At 47.5% G+C, this 15,882-nt stretch overlaps 3 protein-coding genes across 16 annotated transcripts in view; 2 read left to right on the plus strand and 1 right to left on the minus strand.

The window, feature by feature from the left end:
- LOC126984850 (uncharacterized) overlaps positions 1-15,882 on the plus strand; it is a 142,548-nt gene that overhangs the window by 69,535 nt on the left and 57,131 nt on the right. The gene's annotated exons all lie outside the window — the stretch shown is intronic.
- LOC126984846 (uncharacterized) overlaps positions 1-15,882 on the minus strand; it is a 262,672-nt gene that overhangs the window by 66,302 nt on the left and 180,488 nt on the right. The window lies entirely within an intron of this gene.
- Positions 6,359-15,882, plus strand: part of LOC126984354 (putative protein TPRXL) — a 120,731-nt gene continuing 111,207 nt past the window's right edge. The window contains exon 1 of the mRNA XM_050837966.1: positions 6,359-6,383. Within this exon, the coding sequence (XP_050693923.1) occupies positions 6,359-6,383 (25 nt within the window). The remainder of the gene's footprint in view (positions 6,384-15,882) is intronic.

Below are 15,882 nucleotides of genomic sequence, written 5' to 3' on the forward strand. Positions count from 1 at the left end.
TGTCTTTTCCTCCACACACCAGCGGCCTAGGGTCCGTGGTCGTGGTCGAGGGTGGACGTGCCCGTGAGAGCTCTGTAAAAGTGAAGGAATTCTCCAATAGTAATATTGCCAGAAGAATGAATCGTTCCAAGAATAATCCGTCTAGTAAGCAGGCAGGTACAAAAACCAAGGATACTGTTGGATCTGGCAAAACAAGCCTTGCGGCTGGGGGCGGGGATGATCAGCTGACAGGGGCAGACGATAGCGACGCAGATAAACAAACAGACACATGCCCAGTCTGTAAGGTTAAGGTTGGTGAGGAAGACAAGGCTCTAGGCTGTGAACTATGTGAAATGTGGCACCACATAAAGTGTGAGGAGGTCACTGAGGCAGTGTATAATTTCCTGAGCAGCAATCAAGTAAGTAAGATTCACTGGTATTGTACCAAATGCGATATTGTTGCGGGGAAATTGTTCAAACAAGTAACCAACACATCCAAGAGACAGGATAAAGTAGAAAGACGTATGGATGCCCTGGAAACTAAAACCACTGAGGCCTTAGAGGAGATCAAGAGTGATGTCAAGAATCTGAAGGAGGAAATTAGAGGTGATATCAGGTCTCAAGTGAAGGAATGAAGGAAGATTGTTCCAGAGTTTACCAGCGTGAGGGATGAAAGAGTGAAGATGCTGGTTAACTCTTGCATAATGGGTTTGGACAGTATAGGGATGAGCATGAGTAGAAAGTCTTGTGCAGCGGGGCCGCGGGAGGAGGGGAGGCATGCAGTTAGCAATTTCAGAAGAGCAGTCAGCATGAAAATATCGATAGAAGATAGAAAGAGAGCCAACATGGCGGCGGAATTTGAGAGGTAGAAGACTATCAGTATGAGGAGGAGAGATGATGAAACGAAGAGCCTTTGATTCCACTCTGTCAAGGAGAAGCTTACCTACTTCTGCTGCATGAGAAGGTTAAGACTTCCCGGCGGCGGTGGTGGAGGTGTTGTCCTGGCAGTGTTGGGGCTGAGGGTGTCGCTGGCCAGCAGGTCCCCAGCGCTGGCCCGTGGGTGTGGAGCCTTCGTCGTCTTCTTCTTCTGGGGTGTTTTAGGGGGCTGGTTGGGCAGGGCCAGAAGGGATGCTGCTCGGGCCTCGGCGCGTGTTGTTGTTGTCACCTGGCAGTGTTGCCAACTGGAACTTTCCGCTACACGCACGAGCCTCAAACACGCTACATTGGACCACAAACGATACAAATTGTAAATATATTTCCACATCAGACGAAATAATGTTATCTGCTGGTTACTGTATAGCCAGGTACCCAAGGCATCTTTTCTCGTGAATAATAACTTATTAGATTCTAATCAGTTTGGCTTCCGTACGTAAGGCTCACTCAGTTGATGATCAGCTCCTTCTAACATATTGTTATGCCGGACGTGTTACTTGGGTTCCGTGTCGCCGTCAGGAGACTCCGTGGGAGGGAGATATGTAAACACTTCGCACAGCTTCTGTAGTTTAATATTCTTCCCTAGTAGTAGGGTAGGTTCTGGACGAACCGTAGTTTTTTTTTTTTTATTCATAAAAAATTTTTTTAGTGAATTAACCTAAATTTGAAGTGATCACTATAAAGTACAATCATTGCGCCATATTCTCTCGTAAGCACAGTTTTTTTACCACAATATAAGTTGGTGAAATGAAGCCTTAAAAATAATATCTCGAAGTGTACGGATCGTCCACAGGTATGGACGATCCGTACACGTATGAGGCCTCAAACAAAAAAATTGTAAAAAATAGACAATTAAATAAATTTGTAATTTGCCACCAGATTCCGTTAAAATAGACCCCAATGTTGATTTTAAATGATTTGCAACATAAAAAGATAAATATGTTGAAATAAAGAATGCGATTTAATTTTAATCTTCCTTTATTACACAAAAAGTTGAGAAAAAATATGGTTACATTATCTTCTTTGCCTTAAAAAGCTTACAAGGCTTAAAACAAACAAAAATGCCTACTTGATATTATATGAAAGAAGAGAGTAGGGAAACCTGATGAAACGCTGGAGCCTAGGAGTGGGTGCTGGCACCGGAGGAAAGAGGACACCCTTCACCTGGTCAGGCTTCACCTCACAAGCATACTCATATGCAAGTCGGCGAAATTCCTTGCGAGTCATCCCATAGAACAGTCTTGCCACATGTATGGCATATTTGCACAGCATTTCCTCCTGATTCTTGTTGAAAATCTTGTTAAAATTTTCTTGGGGAATTACAAAGGTGTGCCCATCAGATTTGGCTTTGCTCCTTGTGAAGGCATCCTGCAGAGTCATAACCTTGACACCAAACTCCCGAGCTGCCCTCCGTATGCTGGTGTTGTGCTCAATCCTGTAGTTGAATGCCAGTTCGAGGTTGGTCCGGTCTGTCTCCCGGAGGTTCTTGGGAATGAACTTGCGTGGCATCCTGGCTCAATCTGAAATAAATAACATAAATAAAGGTCACAAGGCATATATCTATACTATACATTATTATATTCAAGTGTGTCCTTCACCATTCTTGAACTGGACACAACAACAAAACAATTACAATGAAAACAATATTTAGATAAGCAACAGAATCTTTAAATTTCATATGAGATACCTTATGCTATCCTAGACTATATTGCTGTAGCCTATCTGTCAATTTTCAAATAAAGTTCAACACACAAACAGCATAAATATCTTTGTTTACATGTGGAGACTCCGTACACTTAAAAGCCAAGCTGTACGAAACATCCACAGGCAGCCATTTAAATGAAAACAAACTTTACCGATACACGTGGTGTACTACATCACTAAAACCTCGTCATATCATCACATATAGTCATATTTAGGTGTACAATACCTAACCTTCACACCAGTGGCGTCACCAGGGAAAAAAATTTGGGGGGGCTTTAGCCCCTAGGTAATGATGGGCGTCGGGCGAGCGCAGCGAGCCCAACCAGCATAGGCTACACACACCAATTACTGACACACACACACACACACACACACACACACACACACACACACAGTACAGACATACAGGCAGACACACACACACACACACACACACACACACACACACACACACACACATAGTACAGACATACAGACATAGGCTACACGCACCTTACTGACACACACACACACACACACACACACACACACACACACACACACATAGTACAGACATACAGACATAGGCTACACGCACCTTACTGACACACACACACACACACACACACACACACACACACACAGTACAGACATACAGACATAGGCTACACGCACCCTACACACACACACACACACACACACACACACACACACACACACAGTACAGACATACAGACATAGGCTACACGCACCTTACTGACACACCCTCCTCCCTCGAATGACATTTGTCCCACGAGAACACAATGAAACTTTCATTGTGTTCTCGTGGGACAAATAATAAGGTTCTTTAAGTGAATAATACACCATGACATAGGGTGGAAATATATCAATAACGATTTAACAAACTCTTTAAGTTTCAATTCACTAGATACACTCACCAGTGACCAGCGAAGCAAAACAAAGGCACTAGCGGAAGGACTAGTCTGTCAATACTGTCTGCCACTGTGGCGGCGTGGCCTGTGTGGGACCGTGGGACGTGTATTGTACTTGTACGCGTCAGCTGGACATCACCTGATCCTCTCTCTCTCTCTCTCTCTCTCATTTTATGCGACTTTTATGTAGTCACTGTAGATTTTTCAAGATTTTAATTTTAACTTTTTTCAAGCTTTCAAGAATAGGGTAAATATTTCAAGATCTTGAAATTTTTTTCAAGCGCTGGTAGCACTGGTGACTGGGTTCCGAATTTCTTTGGGGGGGGCCAAAACATACTCTCAGAGCGTTTGGGGGGGGCCATGGCCCCGTGGCACTGGCCCCCCCCCCCTGGATCCGCCCCTGCCTACAGAATACTGAAAACTTATTCGCTTAACCTAGGATCGAGCTGACAGTGGCATGTCATTGCAAGCCTGCTTGTTTTTTAGCCATATTACAGACAGCGGCAGTTTTTCTCTTGTAGGCCTATTACCTAACGTTAGAAACAAAAAGTTAAATACGTCTTTTACCTTAAAGTTCGAGATGACTGTCCATCTATCCGGGAGACTATCCCCTTCCTGTGATAAACACGTCAACACTGAAGCGAAGCATGGACTCGACTGACGACTGCATGCCATAAAAGAAAACGAGTCTTACTAATAAAAAATGAGAGGTAACTATTTTGTTTATTTAATGCTCTGATGCAGGGATGGTTCAGCAGAGGTACCGATGATTCTATAGAATAATGAATAAAATAGAATATCTGTATAATAGAGCATACAAATATGGAGATCTGTCAGGAAACATATTTCAATATCTAAGTGAAACCAATTTTTTTTAAACCCGAAAATAAGGTTATGCTTTGACATGTAAAGTGGCCCAAGTGGGCTAAAACTAGAGAAATATTAATTTTTGAGGGTAGAAGTATTTTTGGGGGGGCTGAGTCCTTGGTTTGGGGGGGCTTAGCCCCCATAGCCCCCCCCTGGTGACGCCACTGCTTCACACTCCTAGCATATTCATAAGCACCACAAACCATAATTTAGAGGCAAAATATTACATCAGGAATGCGAAAAACCGAAAAACTCACCTCATTCATGCGCTGTTGGTTGCCGCGCTCAAATGGAGGGACGGAGCTGTGACTCCGTTTTCTCTTTCACTCTTTAGACGTTAACTAGCTTAAAATAATATATGTGGTCTTGAGAGCTTTTGTACGGTACATCCATATGTACGGTTCGTCCAGAACCTACCCTACACTTCACTCTGACTCTTCACTTACCACTAGCTTACTATGACTGGGACACTCTCGCCCTCTTCTCCTATATATATCCAGAACAGTACAGTCTAGAATGTTACAGTATATTTTAGATCATACAAGAACATGTAGATGGCCCAACACCTGCCCTGACAGTCCAACACCTGATATGACGGCCCCACACCTGCCATGACAGTCCCACACCTGCCATGACGGCCCAACACCTGCCCTGGCAGTCCCACACCTTCCCTGACAGTCCCACACCTGCCATGACAACCCCACACCTGCCCTGACTGTCCCACACCTGCCATGATGGCCCAACACCTGCCCTGACAGTCCCACACCTGCCATGACGGCCCCACACCTTCCATGACAGTCCCACACCTGCCATGATGGCCCAACACCTGCCCTGACAGTCCCACACCTGCCCTGACAGTCCCACACCTGCCGTGACAGCCCAACACCTGCCCTGACAGTCCCACACCTGCCATGACGGCCCCACACCTGCCATGACAGTCCCACACCTGCCATGATGGCCCAACACCTGCTCTGACAGTCCCACACCAGCCATGATGGCCCAACACCTGCCTTGACAGTCCCACACCTGCCATGACAGCCCCACACCTGCCCTGAGTCCCACACCTGCCATGATGGCCCAGCACCTGTCTTGACAGTCCCACACCTGCTATGACAGCCCCAAACCTGCCCTGACAGTCCCACACCTGCCATGATGGCCCAAAACCTGCCGTGACAGTCCCACACCTGCCATGACGGCCCCACACCTGCCATGACAGTCCCACACCTGCCATGATGGCCAAACACCTGCTCTGACAGTCCCACACCTGCCCTGATGGCCCCACACCTGCCCTGACGATCGCACACCTGCCCTGATGGCCCCACACTTGCCCTGATGCCCTGACGATCACACCTGCCCTGATGGCCCCACTCTTGCTCTGATGCCCCACACCTGCCCTGACGATCACACACTTGCCCTGATGGCCCCACACTTGCTCTGATGCCCCACACCTGCCCTGAAGATCACACCTGCCCTGATGGCCACACACTCGCCCTGATGGCCCCACACCTGCCCTAACGGCCCCACACCTGCCCTGACGATTGCACACCTGCCCTGACTCGTATATTTGCCCTGATGGCCCCACACCTGCCCTGATGGCCCCACACCTGCTCTGATGGCCCCATACCTACCCTGACGTCCCCACACCTGCCCTGACGATCGCACACCTGCCCCGACGATCGCACACCTGCCGTGATGGCCCCACACCTAGCTGCCCTGACGATCGCACACTTGTAGACCCGCAGCCCGGACCATTGAGATGCAACGAACGAGATACCAACTGTAACCCCTACTGGTATTTAGGATTAGACTTGTGAACTGTGAAACTGACCGTCTGCCGAAAATATATGGGTGGCTTACTTAACAAGCACCACTAATTGGTTGTTAGATGTTGGGTCTAGATCCAGTATATGAGATACCAGATGAAACTAATATATAATATATCTGTGGACTCTCCTGATTATAGAATGACCAGTGACAGACATATTGAAGGTGGGTACCCCCTGACAGACACACTGAAAAGGGGGGTTAATTGGATCTAGATCCAACTTAGGAGATACCAAGTAAAATTTACACTACAATAGCACTGCACATCCTAGAGTACTGTGGTGGTAATGACAGACATTTTAGTGGGTGGTTACCCCCTGACAGACGCCCCACAACGAGTGGGGAGGGGGAGACAGGATCTAGATTCAACTTAGGAGATACCAAGTAAAATTTACACTACAATAGCACTGCACATCCTAGAGTACTGTGGTGGTAATGACAGACATTTTAGTGGGTGGTTACCCCCTGACAGACATTTCATTTGATTTATTATACACATAGGCTATACCAGGTTCAGTGACTTCGAACATATTATCTCTGATGTATGTCTCCACCAGGCAAGAAAACTCACAAGATATAATCACTATTAACGAAATATGCCTTACATCCAAGTACTAACTATAGCCCCATGATTGTCTAAAACAAATATCACTAATAAAATTATTTGTACGTTATGTGCGTACTTACAAGTACAGTTGTATTGCCAGAGATTTGAATTGGGAAGAATCATACATCCGTAACATTTAATGAAATTGCTTTTGAAAAAGAAAAGAAAAAAACAAACAAACAAAAACAAAAAACCCAACATATCTTTTTTGAGCATATATCGATACAAGTATTGCTATATACGTTTACTGCAGGTTTAACGTACATGAAGGTATTAATGTCATATGCCTTACCCACTGATATAACTAATAGGACAAATACATTTCCTTAACACTTACTGACCAACTCTGTTTGAAAATAAATACAAATCACTCATGAAAACAGTCTGTTCATATTTACCTGTACGAGTATAATCTCATATTTTAACCATGGTAAAAAATTTATAAAACAAAGTGCCTTAATAAATGTCTGCATTTCAAGTTTGTCTCACTTTAACATAAAAACAGGAAGAATAAACAGTATATAATTATTCATAACAGTATATACCAAATAAATGTCTCCATTTCAGGATTGTTTGTCTCACTTTCACATAAAAATGGGAATAATAAACTGCATTTATTCATAACACTATATACCAACTTAATGGTACATTTCCAATATATTACGAATGAACATATAGGAAAATAAGAAATCCGTAGCATTTAATAAAGAACCCTTTTAGAAAATCAAAACGAACGTTTTACACAAATAAATATGTGCACAATATCATTAAAGGTATGCAACCGGTATGTCCATATATATTTATCACAAAAAATATAGTCATATACTTTTACCTCAGATTAACATATAACAAACAGATTTCATTAACAGTTATTACTGTCCACTGATTTGTAAAATAAAATAAATAAATAAATAAATAAATAAATAAGTGAATAAATACAAATAACGCATTAAAACCAATAATGTTCATGATGTATTTATGCTTCTATTATTACGACATCATAATGATACAAATCTGCAAAAACACATTGCCTTGACAAATATCTGTATTTAATATGTGTCTTCATCACTTGCACTTTCATCATCTGTCCATTGGTCATCACTTTCATCATGATCAATATCATCAGAGCAGGTATCAGTTTCTGCCACATTAGTAGTGTTCTGGATGAGGACCATTGGCACAGAGCTTCCCTCAAACCATTCCGGAATAAAAGCTTTCTCATCTTTCTTCCATCCAAATTGAGTTGGGTCTAATCCGTCACTGGGATTTTGCTTATCAGCTCGGTGCCAAAGAATGCTAAGATACTGAGCACGTTGAATTTTCTTTTTGAGAGTTGCGGTACAAGGTGGCAGGAGTGCACAGTTAATACGCTTCACATTCGCTAGAGGATTTCTTTGGTTAACAGATCCAGTCATTTTATTGAACATGACATACCTGGCTTCAGTAAGGTCACTAAGGTGTGGATGGCCATATAGAGCACATACAAAGGAAGACAAAGTCTCTATGTCTGGATCCTAAGTGGATGAGAGTTCCTGGAAAGCTTTTACAAATTTTCCTGTTTCATCGTTTGCCATGACGTTAAATGGTCTTATTTTTCCTTTCCTGTAAAATGCTGCTGTGACATCTGAGCCAGTGAAGGCGTGGAATGCTGGTAATGCGGCTGATATTCCAGCTCTTTTTAATTCCAGAACATGAAACAGCTCGTTGATGTTGATATATCTGCGATTGTTTCCATATCCGCAGTCCAGCAGAATACTTCGTGTTTCTTGCTCTTCTTCACTCATCTTTCCCAGTAAACCTAACAGAATTACTACAATGTCAGTATCCGAAGCTCTAACAATTATATTCCCATGCACTTTGGATACATGAAGAGCAACCAAAGTATCTGCCTCCTCATGATGACCTTGGAGATTTTCTGGTTGGTCAGTGATCATATACTCTTGTTCACTATTAAAGGAATACTTCAAGCAATAACCACCATGTGACACTACTAGAACCTTACGTCCAATGATTGGACCATAGTGATCCTTACACCATTCCACGAGAAGGAATTTTGCTAGTTCATCTTTGAAATTTCCATTTGTCAAGAGCTGGGAGCCTCTTTGTCGTGGAATTTGTTCTGGTCCGGTGATTGTAAATCTAGTAATATTATCTGCCCCTCTTAATTTCCTTTCATTATCTTTAAGTGACGGGTTGATGTACTTATCAAAGAGAACATGAATTTGGTTTCCTGGAAAAGAGCAGATTTTTATCAAAAGTTCCCTTGCTATTGCTCCATAAGATCCAATTGTCTGCTGCAAGATTGTATGGAATAATAAGCCTCCGTCGATAATGGTTGCTGCCACATTATGGTGACTCGCAGTTGATAATGAGCTGTCTGGATGCTTTTCCACTAATCGTAGTAAGGCTGACTTTTCGGTTTTTAGGGGGGATCCATCGCTGTGTGCCAGTGAAAGGGGAACTTCTGTCACTGGGAATGACAGAATGTGTCTCAGGTCCAAGGTAGTAGTCTGATGAGAAGCAACCTGGATTATACGTGCAAAGTTGCAAACACATCTCTTACTCCTGCAGCTGACTTGAGTGTAGCAACCATCGTATTACTCTTTATTTAACAAACGTTATGTACATAGACATTTTACATCAATTAATCTAATAATGATAAGAACTTACATGCTGCTTTCAGTGCCAGTCTTCCAGCCACCGGTATATCAACGTTCATCTCGTAAACAAAGATCAAGCGAGTACTGTAACTGAAGTCAGTTGCTTGCTTTACAAAATAATAATATAACCGAATTATTATAGACCTACAGATGAATGCTATTTATATGAACTAACCAAATAATAATATTTTTATAGAATAAATACAAAAGATATAGACTGTAAAGAAATTATTTAATAATGTATCACGATAATGTATAATACTGTTCAATAGGCCCTATACTATACGTAGGCTATACAGTAATTATCAGGTCTTGTCCTTCCCTCTCCCCACCTGTTGGGGTGTGTCTGTCAGGGGGTAACCACCCACTAAAATGTCTGTCATTACCACCACAGTACTCTAGGATGTGCGTGCAGTGCTATTGTAGTGTAAATTTTACTTGGTATCTCCTAAGTTGAATCTAGATCCTGTCTCCCCCTCCCCACTCGTTGTGGGGCGTCCGTCAGGGGGTAACCACCCACTAAAATGTCTGTCATTACCACCACAGTACTCTAGGATGTGCAGTGCTATTGTAGTGTAAATTTTACTTGGTATCTCCTAAGTTGGATCTAGATCCAATTAACCCCCCTTTTCAGTGTGTCTGTCAGGGGGTACCCACCTTCAATAGGTCTGTCACTGGTCATTCTATAATCAGGAGAGTCCACAGATATATTATATATTAGTTTCATCTGGTATCTCATATACTGGATCTAGACCCAACATCTAACAACCAATTAGTGGTGCTTGTTAAGTAAGCCACCCATATATTTTCGGCAGACGGTCAGTTTCACAGTTCACAAGTCTAATCCTAAATACCAGTAGGGGTTACAGTTGGTATCTCGTTCGTTGCATCTCAATGGTCCGGGCTGCCGCTCTATTGCCCTGACGGCCCAACACCTGCCCTGACAGTCCCACACCTGCCATGACGACCCCACACTTGCCCTGATGCCCCCACACTTGGCCTGACGATCGCACACCTGCCCTGATGGCCCCACACCTGCCCTGACAGTCCCACACCTGCCATGACGGCTCAACACCTGCCCTGACAGTCCCACACCTGCCATGACGGCTCAACACCTGCCCTGACAGTCCCACACCTGCCATGACGGCTCAACACCTGCCCTGACAGTCCCACACCTGCCATGACGGCTCAACACCTGCCCTGACAGTCACACACCTGCCTTGGCGGCCCAACACCTGCCCTTACAGTCCCACACCTGCCGTGACAGCCCAACACCTGCCCTGACAGTCCCACACCTGCCATGACACCCCAACACCTGCCCTGACAGTCCCACACCTGCCATGATGGCCCAACACCTGCCCTGACAGTCCAACACCTGCCATAACGTCCCCACACCTGCCATGACAGTCCTACACCTGCCATGACGGCCCAACACCTACCCTGACAGTCCCACACCTGCCATAACAGCCCCACACCTGTCGCTGACTGTCCCACACCTGCCATGATGGCCCAACACCTGCCCTGACAGTCCCACACCTGCCATGACGGCCCCACACCTGCCCTGACAGTCCCACACCTGCCATGACAGTCCCACACCTGCCGTGACAGCCCAACAACTGCCCTGACAGTCCCACACCTGCCATGACGGCCCAACACCTGCCATGACAGTCCCACACCTGCCGTGACGGCCCAACACCTGCCCTGACAGTCACACACCTGCCTTGACGGCCCAACACCTGCCCTGACAGTCCCACACCTGCCGTGACAGCCCAACACCTACCCTGACGGTCCCACACCTGCCATGACAGCCCCACACCTGCCCTGACAGTCCCACACCTGCCATGATGGCCCAACACCTGCCCTGACAGTCCAACACCTGCCATGACGGCCCCACACCTGCCATGACAGTCCCACACCTGCCATGACGGCCCAACACCTGCCCTGACAGTCCCACACCTTCCCTGACAGTCCCACACCTGCCATGACAGCCCCACACCTGCCCTGACTGTCCCACACCTGCCATGATGGCCCAACACCTGCCCTGACAGTCCCACACCTGCCATGACGGCCCCACACCTTCCATGACAATCCCACACCTGCCATGATGGCCCAACACCTGCCCTGACAGTCCCACACCTGCCGTGACAGCCCAACACCTGCCCTGACAGTCCCACACCTGCCATGACGGTCCCACACCTGCCATGACAGTCCCACACCTGCCATGATGGCCCAACACCTGCTCTGACAGTCCCACACCAGCCATGATGGCCTATTATAACACCTGCCTTGACAGTCCCACACCTGCCATGACAGCCCCACACCTGCCCTGACAGTCCCACACCTGCCACGATGGCCCAACACCTAACATGACAGTCCACACATGCTATGACAGCCCCACACCTGCCCTGACAGTCCCACACCTGCCATGATGGCCCAACACCTGCCCTGACAGTCCCACACCTGCCATGACACCCCAACACCTGCCTTGACAGTCCCACACCTGCCATGATGGCCCAACACCTGCCCTGACAGTCCAACAACTGCCATATGACGTCCCCACACCTGCCATGACAGTCCCACACCTGCCATGACGGCCCAACACCTACACTGACAGTCCCACACCTGCCATGACAGCCTCACACCTGCCCTGACTGTCCCACACCTGCCATGATGGCCCAACACCTGCCCTGACAGTCCCACACCTGCCATGACGGCCCCACACCTGCCATGACAGTCCCACACCTGCCATGATGGCACAACACCTACCATGACAGTCCCACACCTGCCCTGACAGTCCCACACCTGCCGTGACAGCCCAACACCTGCCCTGACAGTCCCACACCTGCCATGACGGCCCAACATGCACCTGCCATGACAGACCCACACCTGCCGTGACGGCCCAACACCTGCCCTGACAGTCACACACCTGCCTTGACGGCCCAACACCTGCCCTGACAGTCCCACACCTGCCGTGACAGCCCAACACCTACCCTGACGGTCCCACACATGCCATGACAGCCCCACACCTGCCCTGACAGTCCCACACCTGCCATGATGGCCCAACACCTGCCCTGACAGTCCAACACCTGCCATGGCGGCCCCACACCTGCCATGACAGTCCCACACCTGCCATGACGGCCCAACACCTGCCCTGACAGTCCCACACCTTCCCTGACAGTCCCACACCTGCCATGACAGCCCCACACCTGCCCTGACTGTCCCACACCTGCCATGATGGCCCAACACCTGCCCTGACAGTCCCACACCTGCCATGACGGCCCCACACCTTCCATGACAGTCCCACACCTGCCATGATGGCCCAACACCTGCCCTGACAGTCCCACACCTGCCGTGACAGCCCAACACCTGCCCTGACAGTCCCACACCTGCCAAGACGGCCCCACACCTGCCATGAGTCCCACACCTGCCATGATGGCTCAACACCTGCTCTGACAGTCCCACACCAGCCATGATGGCCTAACACCTGCCTTGACAGTCCCACACCTGCCATGACAGCCCCACACCTGCCCTGACAGTCCCACACCTGCCACGATGGCCCAACACCTATCTTGACAGTCCCACACCTGCTATGACAGCCCCACACCTGCCCTGACAGTCCTACACCTGCCATGATGGCCCAACACCTGCCGTGACAGTCCCACACCTGCCATGACGGCCCCACACCTGCCATGACAGTCCCACACCTGCCATGATGGCCAAACACCTGCCCTGACAGTCCCACACCTGCCATGACAGTCCCACACCAGCCATGATGGCCTCACACCCGCCATGACAATAGCGTACCTGCCCTGACATCCTCACACCTGCCCTGACATCCTCACACCTGTCCTGACATCCTCACACCTGCCCTGAGAGCCCCACACCCACCATGACAATAGCATACCTGCCCTGACATCCTCACACCTGCCCTGAGAGCCCCACACCCACCATGACAATAGCATACCTGCCCTGACATCCTCACACCTGCCCTGAGAGCCCCACACCCACCATGACAATAGCATACCTGCCCTGACATCCTCACACCTGCCCTGAGAGCCCCACACCCACCATGACAATCGCGTACCTGCCCTGACATCCTCACACCTGCCCTGACATCCTCACACCTGCCCTGACATCCTCACACCTGCCCTGAGAGCCCCGCACCCGCCATGACAATGTAATGTGTATATTATAATGTACATGTGTATGTATGACTGTACGTGTGGCGACACCCGGTCGGTGTCGCACAACAGGATGTCTAACAACACGTCGTGCTTTTGGCCGTGGGAAGCTGTGATGAACTGACACTAGGATCAGCAAATGATAACTTTCATCAACAGTCATCAACCTGAACCCACACCCTTCCGGACGAACTACAAGCAAATAAAACGGGCGAACAACGCGGAGTCGGAGAAGGGAGAGAAGACGGGTGACGGGCAGGCGAGCGGTGCTCTGCCGCCCCGCGCCCTGCAGGGGTGTGGCTGTCTCTGATTTCGTGCGTCTCGCTCACGTAAACTGTAAACCTTATGTAGTACAACTGTTAATATAGTTAAAATACATTTGGTATTTGTACCAACCAGAGAGAGAGAGAGAGTAAATTAAGTGAACTCAAAGTGAACTTAACGGCTCCGCTCGGCCAACACATAACCCACATCACTTAACTAAAAGGCTATTGTGTTGTCTCACGACTTCTATCAACTGGAGAAAGCAGGCAACGGTACACCGGACCTCACGTGAGATAACAGTTCGCGCCTTAATCAAAAACACAAAAACACAGCTAACAAAAAGGCTAACAAAAATGGTGAACAGCGGTTTACGGACCTCTCCGAAGTGTTCTATCGGTGTTATCTCTAATCTAACATAACATAAAATGCATGGTGGCTGGTGGCCGCCTCGTCGTTAACCACGTTAAAAAAAGTAACGCTCAAAAGTTATTAACTTAAATGATGTGCAGCGTGGTTACGAACTACTCCGAATTGTTATATCTCTCTCTCAAACGTAGCTTCAGTGACAGTGTGTGGGGGCAGTGAACGGTATCGGACACAGCAAGCATACGCTGACATCAGCGCGCGGCTTTTCCTGCCCCAGTGAGTCGAGTCAGCACACAGCCGCACCCGAGAGCACACCCCGCCCCGCCCCGCACCTCCACACAGCCCGCGCGCCCCGCCTCGCACCTCCACACAACCAAGTTTCCTTGGAGGTGTCCAGGCATTTGTTTCTTCCTACGACACAGCTCGTCGTAGGTGCGCACTTATCTTCGCCAGGCAACTCGGACCTTTGAGGGTGACTGGTGGGCGTATATTGTCTGCCCGCCGCCTCTCCCACCACCGCTACCAGACGGGGGACAGCAGACCCTGCCACCCCTGCAGCCCTGCCCTTGCCACCGGCGAGGCGAAGGACGCGAGCGTGCTGAGTAGTGGGGCATCGAGTTGCTGTCTTCAAGGTTTTTAACACATTCTAGCTGACACTACATACGGTTTCAGTAATTACACCACTTGGAACATTATTTCAGGTGAATTACTATTATTATGTTCACGTGTTTAGGCGTGTGGGGGCGTATCTAATCTATTAGATTTTTCAGCTGTTGATTTTTCTGGCGTGTGGATGTTTAATATTTTTCTTGAGTAACATGGTTACGCATTTTATGTATAATCATTCATTTTCTTTTCTCCTTTCTTTTGTGTGTTTTATTGCACAGTGGAGAAGTTATGTCTTGCTAAGCCTCACTCATTATTCTTTTTCCTCTTTTATTATGCATTTTAAAAGCATAGGGGAGGAGTGAGCACATACTTAGCGGTGAATGATTATTACTTTACTTATTTTTGCAGCAATATTTTTTTCTTTTACCATTTTACTCCTCATTTTACTAGTAACTCTTTTTAATGGCAGATAAACCTGACCCGCAGTTACAAGCTCTCACCGAGGAGTATGAGGGGTGGGTAGAGAGAAAGAACAGTGCCGACAAGGATAACGGTATCTGTTCTCATGTAAGGAGTTGTAGCAGTCTTCAAAGGGTGCCTCCTCCTTCTTCTACGCTGCATGAGCAACCAAGAGGTATTTACTTACCTTACTAATCCCACAATGGCTTCTGCCCCTAATCACCCACTAACAGCAACAGCAGTTAGGCCTTTCGCAGGGTAGCAAGGGAGGCAGATTATTCGGCCAGGGACTTCTTGTTTCAAAGTGAGATTGTCATGGACATTTCATTCGTGTCAAATCCGAGAGATAAAATATCTCTCAGCCGCTCGAAGGTCAATCCCGGGAACGGGCGCAGGGCCCTCATAAACAGGAGCGCGTTCACTGAACGGAAGGATTATGATGCGTTTCGGTCACTTTTTCTTGAAACATTTGGGGAAGATGGGCAACACAGCCTCGTAAAGGGTATAAATATTGCTGT

Source organism: Eriocheir sinensis, chromosome 57 (genome assembly GCF_024679095.1).
Source record: "Eriocheir sinensis breed Jianghai 21 chromosome 57, ASM2467909v1, whole genome shotgun sequence".
In the NCBI taxonomy this organism is placed as follows: domain Eukaryota; kingdom Metazoa; phylum Arthropoda; class Malacostraca; order Decapoda; family Varunidae; genus Eriocheir; species Eriocheir sinensis.